Source organism: Onychostruthus taczanowskii, unplaced genomic scaffold (genome assembly GCF_017590055.1).
Source record: "Onychostruthus taczanowskii isolate IOZ18803 unplaced genomic scaffold, ASM1759005v1 scaffold44, whole genome shotgun sequence".
In the NCBI taxonomy this organism is placed as follows: Eukaryota; Metazoa; Chordata; class Aves; order Passeriformes; family Passeridae; genus Onychostruthus; species Onychostruthus taczanowskii.
In genome coordinates, this window is record NW_024501903.1 from 6,433,689 (window position 1) to 6,450,856 (window position 17,168).

At 37.9% G+C, this 17,168-nt stretch overlaps 1 protein-coding gene across 1 annotated transcript in view; it reads right to left on the minus strand.

Moving 5' to 3' along the window:
- Positions 1-2,406: 2,406 nt before the first annotated feature.
- Positions 2,407-17,168, minus strand: part of GRM5 (glutamate metabotropic receptor 5) — a 231,737-nt gene continuing 216,975 nt past the window's right edge. The window contains exons 9-11 of the mRNA XM_041414099.1: positions 12,476-12,574; positions 10,793-10,954; positions 2,407-3,229 (exon numbers count right to left, since the gene is read on the minus strand). Coding sequence (XP_041270033.1) covers positions 2,407-3,229; positions 10,793-10,954; positions 12,476-12,574 — 1,084 coding nt within the window. The remainder of the gene's footprint in view (positions 3,230-10,792; positions 10,955-12,475; positions 12,575-17,168) is intronic.

Genomic DNA, 17,168 nt, shown 5'->3' on the forward strand with positions numbered 1-17,168 from the left:
GGTCTAAACTCCCCTAATAAGAATGTTTGTATCACAGACTGATTGGACATGCTTTTCTCTTAAATATGGGTTGTAACCTGTGGCAGAAGATGCTTTCTTCTGAAGACATGGACAACTAGGGAATGATGAGACATGCTAGTTCTGTGAACCAAGAGGGCAAAACTCTGCTCTAGTCTGGGAACCGTGCAGCTGCACAGAACTGAGTCCATGTGATCAGTCATGCGAGGATGCAAGAACTGCATATGGGCAACAAGGACCTTCAGTCATGCCTTAGTGTAGGGATCTGCCTTCTGGAGTAGAGCTGTTTTGTGACCTGCCTGTTCATGCAAAGCTGATAAATGACTGTACCTGACAAGACAAGCATGCCCAGACTGCAATTGGATAACATTGCCTGGCTGTAGAGTCACTAGACCATCTCTGTGAGGTGATGGTCTGGATTCAGTCATCTATTACTTTTCATTTTTAAATGTTGTTGAGCAGCAAATTGGGGTGCAACACATAATAGTGAAGCAAGCACCCCAAAGGAATAGAAAATGCTTTTTGCTAAAATATGTGAATGTGCTTTCATCTTTTACTTGTTTGATCACATAGCTATTTTGAGCATGGGGGAGAAAAAGGAGGTATGAATTTTGATTACAAAATATTTGATATCTTCGAAGAAACAAGATCTAAAGGTTTTGAAAAGAAAATATAGCAGCCTTATTTCAAGGCTCCCTTCCTTGACGCTGTCTTCTATATAAGGCTACATCAACTCAACTTTGAATCAAAGGACGTTACTCATCACTTCATGCTATCCTTCAATAAAATAAAACAAACCCATAAAAGTTTGGCACCTGAGGACAGCTATGTCATGAAGAAGAGAGTAAATACAGTGTGTGTTTAGGGTCTGACTTACAAGTTCTATGTAACTACACCTATCAAAAATTATTTAGCTACTATTCAAACTTTAAAACTCTTCCCTGCCTGTATTAAAAAAGTGCTGTGACAGTATGAAGTGCACTAAACTGTACTACCTTGATATAGGAAAAGAAATTGAGGAATCCCCTTGTTTCTTCTGTGAGCTGCTAAGAAACAAAGATTCTGTTTGTTCATATGTCATTAGGTCTTCTTTTTTTAACCTTTACTCTGTATTGCTTTGAATGTATTTTTTTTTTGTAACTGTTCATAGCTGCAAGGCATCAGCAGCAAAACAAATTTTAAAATTGTTGCTTATTAAAGAGTAGCTTAATCACCTCTAAGAAGACTTTGACACAGGGTTTTTTCCATATATATATGTATATTAATTAAGATTATGACAACCTTTCCCACTGACAATTAGCATTTGTCATAATCCAAATTGCTATCCTAGAATTCTGTCATTCAAAGGATGGAAAAAATCCTTAGGGTGTTTACCTGTTTGTTACAAGCAAAGATGGGAGTCTGAATAAGCATTTTAACTGGTAACATTATCATGAGGATGTCCATAAAAATGTGTTAATTTCTCTAGGGAGTGAAGCTATAATGTAGCTTGATAGTGCTGCTAGAAAGAGAATATTCATCTCAACAACTTGCCCTGGTAAGGGAATTACAAAACAGTACTCCAGAAAATATTTTTTGCTACTTCAATATTAGTTGGCAACATGGTGAAATAGTCAGGAAATCTTCCGTGGGTTTTGTTGTTGTGAAGGTGAATCCAATGATAACAAATTGAAATTTTATACTGATAGAAGATAATTCCATAAACAAATGCGTAGGTTGAGAAGTCACTTGTAAAGCCCTCCATATTGCAGTCACTCACTGCAAAGCCTCAGCTTAGTGTTATCCACATGTAACGTATCACAGACACAATATTCTTCAGTAAAATGTTTAGTAGTAACATACATTACTGCTTTTTGTGATCTTCATAGAAAAAAAAAAGAGAGAAAGCTTGACATGTTGGTCCCAGATTTGAGTCTGTTAGAAAATGTACATTCAACGTTTGGTCTTCTATTCTTGATAAAAGATCAAGGTTCACTTCTGGGCAAGGGATCAGAGTAAACAAACAAACCATTGTACAGTTGTTTACAATCTAGTTCCCCCCGTCCCCTATATTGTACACACAGTTCATTGTAATACTAAAGCAAAGCACTTGGTATGTAACTGGATTAACAGACTCCTTATAAGCCCTCAAAAATAGATTCAGTGTTTCTGAAAAGCCCATGTTTTTTTAAGGCCACGATAATCTGCCAAAAGTCATTTTGTCTTTAAATCAGCATAATTAATCTGATGTTTCCACCTCTCAAGTGATTCCTCTTCTTCCTTTCCATTCCTCACAAGATGACCGAATGCCTCACTCTGTCTGCATAAACACTGGAGATCTTGAAGACCTGACTGTCCCCTTACTACTTGCTTGTAGTTGTTGAGCCCCAACATCATCTTGAACTACATTCACAGAGAAGAAGAACTTTGAGTATAATCTCTGATGAGGAGTGTATCGTATTTGGGGGAGGACGGAATACAGAGAGCTGATTCAGAAGCTGGAGAGCTGGGAGATGCACTTCCAGAATCGATGGAGTCTCTAAAAGGAGAAGGAGGAGTTAAAGCCACCAGCTCCTCCAGGTCTTGCTTGGCTGTTGGGGTCTCTGAAGTGCCTTCTTTGATGCTGTCATTTGAAGGTTTCCTAGCAGACTGTGAAGCGCCATTGACTTCAATGGCAGGAAGCGGTTGGATCTCTGCAAGCGTGGTCATTGTTGTAGGGAGCTGGATTTCCCGTGGAATCAGGTATGAAGAGCAGATAGGAGCAGCCCCCACTGTCCCTGGAGTAGGTGTTGAAAGCATCATAGAGTTCAGCTCACTGATATTGGCTGTGAAGCGAGTAACGACGCTGCTGATCTGCTCCATGAGGGAGCCTTGAGAGGAGCTACTTCGCTGAGGAGGTTCTGACTGGAAGGTAGGGGCTTCATCTTCTGTTCGGCTGACAGAGGCAGTTCTGTGGCTCAAAGTGCTGATTGGTGAGGGAGTCTGTGGTCGGTACTGAGCTGGGTATTGCTCTTCGGCTTCTGAAACGTCATAAAGCGTTTTGGCACTAGCCTCGGGAAATGTAGCGCTGCTACTGTGTCGGCTACTATCTGTGCTTTTAGAAAAAGGCTTGATCACTGCAGTTTGGTTGGGGTTCTCTTTTTTGTTGATGTGGACTGACAACCGCTGCCAAAGGTGTGCTCCTCGGCTGCTTTTCTCGTTCTGGGCCCAGGAAACTGATTTCCCATTAGAGCTGTAAACACAAATGAAATAAGATGGTAACTTGCAACAAAGTTAAAAATATAATTTCTGTACCTATATCAAGAGTATATGGTATTTCAGAGTTTATATTCACCATAAAGCTGACTGTAATTTCATCTATATCTGTTTATTGCAATATATCTATATCTATCATTTATACCTGTATGTTCCAGGACAACAAGCAGCATGTCAGCTCATGTACAGGCCAGTTGTGCACACTGCCACCACCTGTCCTGTGCTAGCTCATGGCCACTGCTGACCCCTCTGTGGAGGCCCTTGGGGCACAGTGTCCATGCTGGGGGAGTCAGCAGCTTGATGGCTTCCCTTCTGCTGGACTGGTGTTGGGAAGAGGGATGTATAGAGGGGTGAGGAAGAATTAAATGCTTGAAGAGAGCGAGTGAAAGATTCAGACTGACTAGAGTGCAGGGGCAGGTGTGTGGTCTGGCCTGGGAGCTTTCAGTGGTAAGGAGCTTGTTATAGTGTTCTGAACATGGATTCCTGGTATGGGGGCAGAGATTGTAGACTGGGAGATGAAGAAGTGTAATCTGTTAAGGCTGAGGAAAAAAAATCTATTTATGTCCCACTACTTGAAAGCATTGGAGCAATACACAGAAAGAGACTATACTGGTTGTAGGTAATGGGCAACAACTTCTTAACCAAGTACTTGGCAAGCTACCTGTCCCTAAATTAAAGAAATAATTTATTTTTTTCAAATTACAGGTCAGCTCAGAGAATGAAACTATGTTCCTAGTAGGAAAGAAATACCAGACAAGCTATACAAGAAACTCCTCAAGGTAACATGAGTTTGGAGACAGCAATAAAAAATTTGCTCCACTTTTCTGCAAAATGAGTCCTCTCAGGGTAAATTCTTTTCAGATCCTGTCATACTCTTTATCAAAGCTGCTTATTTGTCTCCTCTTGACACCTAAGAAAAGGCAGCTGTGGCCCTTATAAACACATAGTATTTCCTTCTGCGTCTTCCTTAGTCTGATGAGCTGGTGTTCGCACATACATTAACATATAGTTTTTGGAAATAAGAAAGATATTAGAAATATTTCTTAGCTGAAACAGACAATGACTCTGAAATGATGTCAGCAGGAAAAACAGTCTACACATACAAATAAACATGATTTATATATAAAATACATCAAAACTTTAGACAATTCGCTTTGGTTTCCAAAACATTTGCTATAGCCATTTAGGAATTTGTGACAAGACAACAACATTGGAGACCCTGTCAAATTATTGAAATTTGTTTTTTGTTTGCTTTTTAAGTATGCAATAGATATCCTCACATGTTAGCCTGCAGCATAATAGTTTGCAAAGCACATACTTTACTAAATACGGATGACTTTATACCAGCCTTCATGTGGAGGCTTCCCTCAAACTATCCATTTAATAGCTCTTCTGGCCCTCTAAAAAAAAGTTGCATGCTGAGCATAAAATAAAACCTCCTGGTGTGTTCACATCTGTGATTACATTACATGGAATTACGATGGATCATGTAACACAACACATGTCAACAGATTTCCCCTTCAAAAGAAGCATGACAGAATCCAGTAGACAAACACAGTGTAAAACAATGGGTACTTTAGGAGAGAGAGGACTGGCAAAGGAGCTGTATAAGTACATATGGTCTCGCCCCTTTGCTGCAATGGTCACCAGGATGTTATTTGTGTCTTGGAAGCTGTCTATTAGGACCCTACCATCAAAATGCCAGGCAAAACAGCTGGTGGCTTGTAATTTGATGTTCAGACAATTCCTTCCTTCTGCTGTACTCCAATCAGAGCAAGAAAAAAAAGCAAACTGTCCTGTAGCACTGCTCACTTTGACTCTTTGAATCTCTGGGGGTCCAGTTCTGGGCTGAGCAGGAGGTGGCACTAATGTCTTGCAGAGTAAAACTGTTCCCTCTGAGAACCATATACTTGTTTCCTTGCAACACAGACTCTGTGGGTGTTGAGAACTGTTTGAGAGCCCTGGCTCACTGATCATGCTGAGTCCTGAGCTCAGTGGGATCTCAGTGGAAGCAGCAGGAGCAGAATTTGGATTGCTTGGCAGATGAGATCTTGCCTCTAGTTCCGGTATGATGACCATGAAACCTTGTCCCTGTTGCTGCTGTGTTTGACCTGGAGCAGGAGGGAAAATGATCTGGCACTTGTAACTTTTATCAGGAAGAGAGGATGCAGATCCAGTCCTGCATGTCCTCCTGGTGAGGTCTTAGAAGGACCTGTGACAGGCCTGCCTGCCACAGGAGAGAAATAAATGCCATCAGCATGACGGATTAGGCAATGCAAATAGAAATGCTTGCCCAAAGAAAGTGGTGTATTCTAGCACCTCTCCTGACTTCAAGCACTGGCTTAGTAGAGATGTTCAAATCCTTTAAAAGTGTACTGAATGCATATAAATATTTTCATGGCCTGAAGGTCAGATTGTAAGAGTTCATGAAGGCAATATGCTACTCCCTCCCTGGTCACAGTTAAAGAGACAATAATTAAGGAGGGATATGAGGCTGAAGAACCTGGGGAACGGGAAAGGATGAAATCTGAGTTTGCATGGAACCCTTTGGAAAGATAGTGAACACTTAAATCTTCAGTGGTGCAAGTCACCAGCCTCCCTGAATCTCAGTTTGGGTTTGAGTCAGTCTTGGCAGATATGCTCACACTTCTTTGGTGCTCTGCCTGAGAGTAATCTCTGCATGTGGCTCTCATGTTGATCCTAGGGCTCTGAAGGAGACCCAATGGCTGTTTAATGCAATTTTTGTGCAAAAGTCTGAAAGATTTGACCATTATTCACTGCAAATTCCTTGATATTAAAAACCGAATAGGACACAAACACCATCCACTGAACAGGTGGTGGGGCATTGGAATGGGCTGCCCAAAGAAGTGGTAGGATCAGCGTCCCTGGAAGTGTTCAAAATACATTTGGATGTGGCACTTGGGAAAAAGGTTTGGTGATGAACACAGTGATGTTGGGTTTACATTTGCACTTGATGATCTCAGAGGACTTTTCCAACCTTCTTGATTCTATAACTTTTCAGTAAGGAGTGAACCCAATAGCTAAAGATTTTCCGTGTTGGAAATGTATCCTATGCTTTATCATGTGCACCTACTTACTAGGCAGTCAACAGTGGACTGAAGCATGCAATAATTTTTTGCCTCTGCGAAAGGAGCACTACTTGTTTTCTTGTATTGGCATTAAAGTGGGTTGTGGATAAATTGCTGTGATAATACTTTAAGATCCTGTTCTAATTGCATATTGATTGATACTCTGTCAAGTCAACTGGAAACTATGCAATGCTCACAACTTAAAACCAGAGAAATAAAGATAGACCACAGACACAGAATAGGATGTCTAGGAATGGAATTGTTTACATTTACTATGCCCAGCTCTGCCTTGGCTCTTCAATGACGGGAAACTTTAGGATAGTGAAATCTTAGATTTTTCTTGTAAGCAGGTTTTGGCTCCATCAGTTAAAAACAAAGGAATTACACCTTTGAACTCTCAAAGGAATTTCACTACAAAGTTTGATTGAATACAAATTTTTCTACCCTACTCCTCCTCTGCCGGTTCTTCTGCTGGCACATTACACTGAATAGAGCAGAGGAGAATGCAGCAAACTTCAACCAGTGATACCAAAATGTTCAGAATTTTTTTTTTTTTGGTGTAAATCAAAGCATTTTGCAGAACATTTTTTTGGTTTTAATTTCTTTAGCTATATGTTAATTGGGTTTGGCTTTATGCACAAGAGAGATTTCCTGAGAAGCAGCCAGTAATTATTTCTCCATTGTCTTTACAAAAAGCTGCTTTGATTTTGATAGACTGGCCTTTTCCCTGCCTTCTAGACTTACATAATATGTACAAGAAATGAAATTAGAATAAATGAGAAAACTTTGAAGTAGCTGATATTTCAAATATTTCTTCTACAGTTGTCCACTTGATGACAGAATAACAATACGTTTTGTTTTCCATTTTTTTCTCTTAATTAATTTCTTTATAGACACTTGAGTTTTGTCCTTAAGGATTTTTTTCTGTTCATGAGAGCTATTAACAGCTTTTTATACATTTTGGTGTGAAAAAATATTCCCCCCCTTTACACATATTTTTTTAACTGTCTAGAATGGATCACTTGGTCTTTTGTTTTTGTTGAGATAGTAGAAGTTTTGTTGCAGTATTTTTTTCCTGTGTTGTATGATTATTTATGAGATAGTACATAGGTCTGCCACAAGTGTTTCTTTATCCAGGTGCTAGTGAAACAAATTTATTTTGTAAGGTACTTCAAAATGCAGAAGAAATGAAAAACAGGAAGAGGAATTTACAGACACAGCAGCTGAAAACCCTCATATTTTTACAAGGGTGCAATTCTTATTAATTACCCAGAGCTGCTAAAATTAATTCTGGTGCTGAATGCCTAGGGACTGATACTGGGAACAGTTGCTGAAAACATATGCAATTTGAAAATAAGTCACATGTTCTCTTAATATCTTTGAGTGAACTAGGAAAACCAGTTTAAAGTGATGGAATTCATTATTTTTTAAGAAAGCCCAGAATGCATAGCTGCATAGTAGTATTCAGCAGGGGAAGCCAAAATATAAATGGAACCATAAAAATGTAGGGGAATTTTTGTTCTCTCTCACATACTGATATGGGTATCTAACTCCAAATTTGAAATGGTGCAACTGCAAACACACACTGGACAATAACTTGATGGAGACACGTATGATATGTTTGCAACCTGTCCTCATGAGACTATAATAATGAAAGATTTCAAGTTCTTAAGTTTATAAGTCCATGAATGGAAGCTCATATTTTAGAACACTGGTCTAAATTTTATGGAGCCAAAATTGGTAGCAAATTTGTGCCCAGATGTTTCAATGGCTGAAGTGTTACAGTTAAGGCATAGCTCCAACACTGTGCAGACTTCTTGCATCTTTAAGGGAGAAGTCTTCCCATGTTATCCCCAGAAGCAGCTGGCAGTGATAAGCAGGATAAACTTCTGTACTTGGCTCAGCCCATATAACCTTCTGCCAGAGAACCCTTGTTATTCAAAGTAAATAGCAGGAACCTCTTCTCCTTTTAGACTCCTCTGCTGAAACCTTATTAAGGACTCAATGATATAATTACTCTGCCTGAAAAGGATTTGTGTGCTATCTCTAGACTTAATTAAAATTTGATTATTCATAAGGGATGGTGTGTATGTGTGTGTGTGTGTGTGTGTGCGCATGCCCATGATGAATTCAAGTAGGGGCAAATATACATTTTCTTTCATCTTGTCTCCTCATAATAAATAATAATCTCAGATCATTATTTCTTTTGCTTGTGACCCAAGTTCTTCACCCCTGGGAGAATGCAAGTGCCTGGCAACATGCTAAAAACACTGAAATGAAACAAGTGCTAGAAGTGGCGAACTTCAGTATACAATTATGAAGAAGCAAGTCATAGTTTCTCCCAGAAATATAGAGCAACTTGGATAACTGGATGCAGAACCAAAGATGTGTAAATTAAGTAAATTCTACCACTGTAATGTTTTATTTTGTTGCTATTCCTCTAATTATAAAAAGCTTTTAAGAAAACCTCTACCCGCCTATGTAATTGTTTCCCTAGATAAGAGACAATTCTGCCACACACAAATAACCAGCTATATCACTCAAGTTATTTAGTTTAAATTAATCTCATACTGCTTTTTCTGTGGAAATAAATGACGATAAAACAGAAAAGAGGAATGATACAGGGCAAAAAATGATTTTGTCAAGTCCTGAGTTTCAGAAATAAACAATGATTTGCAATTATTTTTCAGAGTAGTTTTCTGTTGTGAACAGCAAGAGCAATTATTTATATTACTCTACAAATTATGATCTGTTGATACCTCCTTTCCTCATGAAAATCCCAGCTGACATTTATATGAGTGACTTTAATTTGTAAGTATGAAAGAAACTACAAAGTGAGAGAGAGTTGAGGGACAAAACCTTTGCCAGTGACCTCCCAGTGCAGCCACCAGTGCTGCTGATTCTGGCAACTAGCATGCCTAGTTAGATTGGAGGGACTGGTATCTGAATGAAACATTTCTAGTACAACAGTGGTCATTATCCAAATTGCAAAAGTGATCCTGGTATGAGATGTATCTTCTTTCCTCTACTACCATGACCTCATTGCTATTGTTAATTAAGGTAACTAGAGCTGTGTTATGCTGTCTGAAAAATGCCCTTTCAAGCATCTCTGAGCACAAGCATCTCTGCTACACTGGAGCATTCTATTCACAGGATGGAGAGAGGACAATGACACCTCTTGAACTCTGAGCTCTGCTTCCTGAGTTCCACTTAAAGCAGAACATACTTTGAGGTGTTTTCAGCATTACTTGGTCAATCTGATTTTTCACTGTTTTCATTGCTAATGGTATGAAGTGGGTATTGGGAAAAATAGAAACCAACACCTTACCTGACACTGAAATCAAGTGTAAAAGCAGTGCACAAAAAAAAAAAAAAACAAAAAGCAAAAAACAAAAACCAAAAAAAAAACACAAACAAAAAAAAAAAAACCAAAACCAAAAACACCACAAACCCCCCAAACAACACAAACAAAAAAACCAAACAATGAACCAACCAATAAACCAACAATAAAAAAAAAAAATTTACTCTCCCAGTTGTATCTCCAAAGTCAAGAGTTGATTTGACTTCTGTCTTCTGCAAATAGCATGCAATTGGAGGAACTTTACATGTTTGGCATGCCTAACAAAGAATTACAGAAGTATTTTTGCATATGTGACTTATCAGGAAAATTACTCCTGTGAGTTATTAAGCAGTTTCTTATTCATTGCGGTCAATCAAATAAAAAAAAGTATATATTATGCAAGAAATACAAAAGAACTTGTGATGGCTGCTTTGTGAAAGCTTCATAAAACATTTCTATAGTTGACTTTATCAAATATGTGTGAATGATTCTCACAGGTGATGCAGGATGTTGTAACTGCCCTAATTGGAAATAGCCTTACAAGGTGTCACATAATGTACCCACTACTTTTATTTATATGTAATTTTTCATCTTGAAAAATCCAAAGCCATTTGTAATACTAATATAAAGGGATAGTTAGGCCCAGGTATGGAAAATGTCCACAATAAGATTGGAAGACAAATATGATGTTGCACGAGGGCTTTCAGGACATGAGCTGAACAACACTGCCCAGTATGAATTGCATGGCATTATTTAGACTGGAAGACTGTAAGTGGGATTTGGTCAGTATCATGGGACCTCTTTGTCCCATGAGATGATGAGTTTTTTCATCATTCACAAATGGTCAGGCCCCTCTATGTCTTTTTTCATATATCTTCATCTCAGTGACTTCTAGCACTGGTCTGATACTTACAGGGACACGAGAATATACCTACTTTCTGTCCTGCAGTGTCTGAGTTCTCTCTGGGAGATTCCCAGGCTATTCAATGGCAACTCTGCTGAGCTCACAAAATTGGACAAGGACCATTGGCCAGGACATTGTGGCTGGAGACAACAAAACACAGCCATCAAATGCAATTGCACTCTCTGTTAAGCAGCAGGTGTTCTTAACTGTTTGAGTAGGTCTTGCAGCTGACAGTCTTGCTGTGGAACTATTAGACTGACACAGTTTCCAGTCTTTTTGACTGTTAGGGCATCCTCTTTAACAGGAACCTTTTTCTCCTCTCTACTTGACTCAGATTGATTACAGTCTGGAATGCAAACAGATTCTTCACTGTGAAGACATAAAAAAGAAGTTTTTCAAATGTGTATATATGGCCAGGTAAAACAGAGCTGAATACTGTACAACAAAATACAGTTGTCTGACAATTACATGTACTTTTCCACTCTTCAAAGTTCCATAATATATTGATTTCAGATAGCTTTTAAATGAAGAATAAATATTTCCGAAGGCAATGCAATGTAAGAAAAAAGAATTCCAGATGACACAGAGACAAGAAACCAGTCCAGTCAACAAAAAATATACTTTGTGTGCAACACTCAGCATTCAATGTTTCTGAAGGTATTTTAACTGCAGAAGCCCTCAGGTGTGTGCTATATGTTGTGAGTGTTCATGGCCTTATGCATGTGTGTGGATGCTGTACCCACGGGAAACGTATCACTGTGCAAGTGTCTCCCTGAACACCTTCCTGCAATGATAAAATTCCCTGAGGAAAGTAACACTTGGGAAAAGTGATGGTATAATTTGGTCACCCTGTGCTCTACTGTTACATTTATAAATATCCTACAGGGCTTGATAAGGAATAAGTAGATCTTTTAATAAATGGTGCAATGGCTCTTACACTTAGTAGAACATAACACAATGGCACAATGCTTCTTAAGAGCATTGTTTCATGCAAGATGTATAACCATCTTTGGCATGAATGTGCTTATATATTTATGAAAGGACATATATGGAGAAATGATAATTCTGTCCTATGGGAGAGTTCAACTTTTGGAAATCTCAAAATGAGAAGAATTGCTGAAATCTCCAAGTATTTCACAGAATGAAGCAGTTTGAAATATTTCAATACGAAGAACATCAAAATGGCCATACTAAAGCAGTTAATTCTAGTAACATTGAAAAAAATCTAGTATTTGATATTCATTAAATTGTAGCATTGCTTAATGTCATGCAAAATATAATGATAATGAAACACAAAATAAGTATATGTATTAATCTGAGAAAGTTATTAAAAAGAGGGTTTAAACTGAATTTAAAATTACTTTGAAACCTTTCCTTAAAATAACTGTAAAACTCAGCACTTTTCCATAAGATATTTTGATTAAGAAGAACCAACATTTTCATGTTGAATATGTTTTTATCAATCAGTTTTTCTCTGCCCTTTTAAAAAGTTTTTTTGGTTAGACTTAATGTAACCCCTAATATGTATCGGACCTACCCTTACTCCTGGTTAGAATGCTGGTTCTTTTCATCTGCCCAACTGGCTTAATGAGTCAGGTGCAAGATTTCTCCTCCCCAAAGCACCATATTACAACAACATCACACAGGACATGTCGTTCAGATCACTGGAATGAACATGGTGCAGAGTTTTTTTGTAGTCAGATGGAACACATAAATCAGCAGTGGCAACATGTTTTCTTTTTCTTTTTTTCTTTTTTTTTTTTTTTCTTTTCTAAACATATTTTATGGGATACACAGGAATTACAGACAGAGCATCTGGAATTATCCAGGGTTGCTCCTTCTGTTCACAGACATATCACACTGACCTAAGGCCACTTGCTCTTTGCTTACCTGGTCATTGTAGCTCGCCCACCATTCCCCATACTCCCTTTTGGGGTGAAACACTCTATTTCCGACTTGTGCGGGGGGGCCAGTCTCCTGCCTTTGTACCTAATAAATCACGACAACAACAGGAGCAAACAGAGAGAAGTGATTGTGTGCTCAGCTTTCTTTGTCAGCTGCTCTGCAAAGGGCCATGCACATGAATGCTACTGTGGCAGTGGTAGAGAAGAGTGCAAAGCAGCTGTTGGAGTGGTGGAATAACTGCATACAACCCCAGACCAGTGTTAAAGCCAACAGGGTTATGCAGGACAGGTGCTCGTTTTCCTTATATATATCTATATACATATATCTGAATTTCTATATAGGAGAAGACAAAGAGATTTACAGAATAAATAACATGCTAACACTTTAATATTTTTTTGAGTTAGACCAAAACAGAGAAATTAGACCAAAAAGAGAAAAAATCTCTTTACAGAGAAACATTTTAAGGGAAGCAACACTTAAGAATCAGTGGGAAATCAGGTGGTGGTCATGCTCTCAACCAGCATATTTCCCTGATTCTACATCTTAGTAATATGTGGCTTGTTTCACTTTTCAAAGCAAACAGCAGTGTAGTGGCCTGGTTTGCTAAAATTGGTGTGGGCTCACAGTTCATGTTGTGAAGGGGACTTCCTCTCTCCACCCACAACAAATTGAAGTTAGATTACTTGCTGAGGTCTTGACATAAAGTCAAGTGAGATCAACCCCAAACCTAGAGCCCAGTGCACTACTATGTAAAAGACCTCGCACTGCAATGAAGAAAAATCATTTGGATAAACAGTTTAATACTTGATCATCTAATTGATTCATGGATGGGATACAAGATAAGACCTGTTTGTTGTTTACACTCTGAACACACAGTTGAGACGCGAGTAATGTAGAGGTCTCATACTGTCTCTCCTCCCAGCAGTGAACATCACCCTAATTGCACCAATTCTTGTGCTAGGTGTTGAAGTATCTATTTAAGTCCTTTAAGAAAAATTTGAGCAAAATACCTGCACGTGTCTTCTCAAAGAGATAGTGATATCCCACCCCCAAATCCTGTGAGCTGCACTGTGGGGTTTTAACACACTTCTGTGGGGAAGCTTGCACATTTAACACTGTTGAAATCACAGAATAATGGACTTTTTTTGTTCATTCATTAATCCGATCTAAATAACAAAAGTACCTTGAGGAGAATTACTCTGTAAAAGATAAATAACTTGAATACAGAGAAAGTGAACTAAATATTGGGTGCAGTTGTATTGGACCCTCAGATGCAGAGTATATTGCATAAATCACTGATGAAGAATCTTAGTGAAACTGAGAGTGAGCTGGAGACAGCAAAATGAGGTGTTTAAGTGCAAAGTCTTTTGGTTTACAAATTATAACCTTACTGAAAGGAGAACAACAGCAATTTTGCAGACTGGCTACCAAGGTTTTAAGACCATCTGGAGTGTGGTATATGTAGTGCTCCCAGATAGGCACAAAGCTCGCACAGGACACACGTACTAAACGGAAGTCGATTCCTAGAGCAGAGAAAAAGTGGATGGATTTAGAGAGTAGATAAATTTACTGAAAAATACAAATGAAGTCAAACTGGATCATACAAAATTAATTGGAATAGCCAGAGAAAAAGAGGAGAAAGAAAAGAATGTGTAGAAACTTCACAGGAAAAAAAAGGAAATAAACTTGAAGTGAAGGTGTTAGACATCAAAGAAAGTAGCATTTAGGAAGAGCAAGATGGAAATACAGTTATGTTTAGAGTAAATAACTAAAAGAGATATTTTGTCTAGCACACCATAGGGAAAAAATTGAAACTAGGAAAACCTGGGAGACTCTAAATGGTCGCAATAAGCAGGATTTTAGAAAGTAGCAACAAAAAGGAACAAGAAGTAAATGTCCTTGGTAATCCCATCCTGAAGAACCCCAGGTTAGGATGGATGCTCAGATAAATAAACCCCTACAATGCTCCATTCCACGTTAGTGTAGATTTCACTACCATGAAAATCAGCAGAGGCACTGTTATGAATCTCTCAAGTTTATCCATCCACTCAAGAGCAAATTGCACCACCAGAAACAACATGTTGCCTCCTCAAAGCCTTCAGCCATAGTAGCTGCTATGCTGCCATTCATTCAGTGCTAAATATCCATGGAATTATGAAAACAGTAAACCAAACTATAGTCAATCCTTCTGGTGTGGAAAGTGCATCTAACTGCTGAAAAGAAGCTGCAAAATTCTTTGAGTGACTATTCTGAAAAGGCATACCAAAGGTTCTCCATAAAATGTTTTCAGCTCTCAGAGCAGACACAGGATATTACTTTGGCTCAGGGCATCTTGCATTAGAAAAATGTCGCCTTCCAGGTTGTTAAAACCAAGGATTGCTTTAAAAGAACAAATCTGTTGAGGGGGAAAACCCTCAGGCATTTCTTTGCAGTTGACATAAGAACTACTAATGTGAAAAGTAATTGGGTATTTTGGAAGAGTCATAAAACAGTACAGTGTGAGCAGTATTTGCAAGAACAAATTTATTTTCTCATTTTCTCCAATTCCAAGACTATATATTGGCTAGAAAAAAGATAGAAGACTTTGATTTTGTGCAGAAAGGCAGCAATTAAATTCCAAATAGGATCTAAAATATTTTGGGTCATCTTTAAATGTTTTTCTCACATCTTTTGGTGGGGAATGGTGATCTGTGTCATCTTTTTGGCACAGGAGCAAGTTTTCTTAAGGAAAATATTCAATGAGAAATACTAATATATTTTATAAGTGTTGATGAGTGAAAGGAAATTTGGGAAGCAATTCCCAGTAACTCAGTCACTGCAGAGCTTATCCATTTGCCAAATGCTTGGACATGTCACTCTATCTTACACAGCAGTGCTCTGCTCTCTCACTAGAGAGAAAGAACTCCTGGGCTGAGAAACCATGACTACACTGCCTTGGTTTTTAGTGAAGTCAATGTACATGTGATTCATGGTAGGAAACACCAATGAGACTGCTCAGGTTTGAAGGACTTCTAGACTTTTCTCTAGCATTCCTCACCTTCCAACAAAACTCCTCTTGTAGACCTATATTAATGGATACTCTGGGCAACAAAGGGGGAATATGGATATCATCATCCTGAATGAGATCAATAGTGATTCACTAAAATCTGTAGAAATCAGCTTTTATATATGTGTAGACCCCCAATTTTTTTTTCTTTTTTTTCTGTGCTGACAACTCTCTAGATATGGGCTTTTTTAGACTATGCCTCCACAGTAGATCCAGGTGCTGGTATCCTGGTTGTCTTATCTTCATGTTAGGATGAGACACATCTTTGTTCATCATCCCTCATACTTCTGCTCTTTCCCAGTTTCCATGCAAAAGGTGTTGGAAGCCTTGATCAGCAGCACATTTCATAAGCCTGTACATCCCCTGTCTGAAGGATATTGGCAGGGGAGACCTAGAAGTTGTGCCAAAGCCTACATTTGTCAATAGTTTGGTCAAAGACATTTGTGAATCCTTGAAAAATAATCTATGGATAGAATGTGGATGGTAATGCACAGGTTCTGTTAAAATGTCCACACTATACACAGTGAGAGATTTCTCAAAAGACAAGACCTTGCAATAACAAAAAGTAGTTTTTTCAAACAATCTGTCCTCTGAAAAAAAAATGACCAATTATAAACTGGTTTTTACTCTTTGACATAAGGGTTTTTTTTTCACTATTTCAGTAAAAAAAGTTTAACTAACTGAAGATATCTCAGGGTATCTTTAGGTTTTTAAAATACAAATAAAATGTAATTTATTGTGTTGGAGATGGAGATCTGTCATAAATCCCTATTTCAAATACAATCTCATACTGCCATGCAGAAGTGTTATTGATTATTGAGCACCCAATGTGTGCTTGACACTGTTAACTTATATACAAGCAGTATATTTCATCTGCAATATTCCTTGGTCTTGATATTAAGAAATTAAGAAGAACTTAAATTTCATAGCAGCAGAGTTAAAGCTAGCCTTTAGATTAGATAATATGTTTAAAGATTTCTGCACAAATGCTAAAGAATGGAATATGAAAAATATTTAGTGTTTTTATTGTAGGGGCTGCTTTGAACTACAAACATACTGTGTTTTTGAAAATTGATTCTGTGAGATTGGTCATGCTATCTTGAAATTGCAGCATATTGAACTGAATATTTTGAAAGAGTCTCTGTTTATTTTGTGAAATTTCCCCATTTATATAATGGCTAAAATAAATTTTATATTATTAAGCATGCCACTTTTTTCATTTTTAAAAAAACAACATATAAACATTGCTTGCTCAGCACAATTTCAGCAAGTAAAATTGCTTTAGAGCCAAACTTACAATTTTTTTTTCAAGTGCACCATATTTCACTTTTAAAAAATCTTATTCTAATTAAGCAATAATGTGTAATTGCAGCTTGTGAATTAAAATGACATTTTTGTTGGAATGATATTCAAAGCATTATACTGGCTTAAGGGAAGATTAGACTGATAGTAAAATATTACTAGTCTGCTTAATTGCCTTGTTCCAGAAAGTTTTTCTGAAGTATTGGACAAACCATTGCACAGGATTTTCATACATTAGATTCTGACCTATATAAACATTCAATATATAATGCTATAGTCAAAACTACAGCAGATTAAAATTGTTATAAACATATATAATGACTATATATT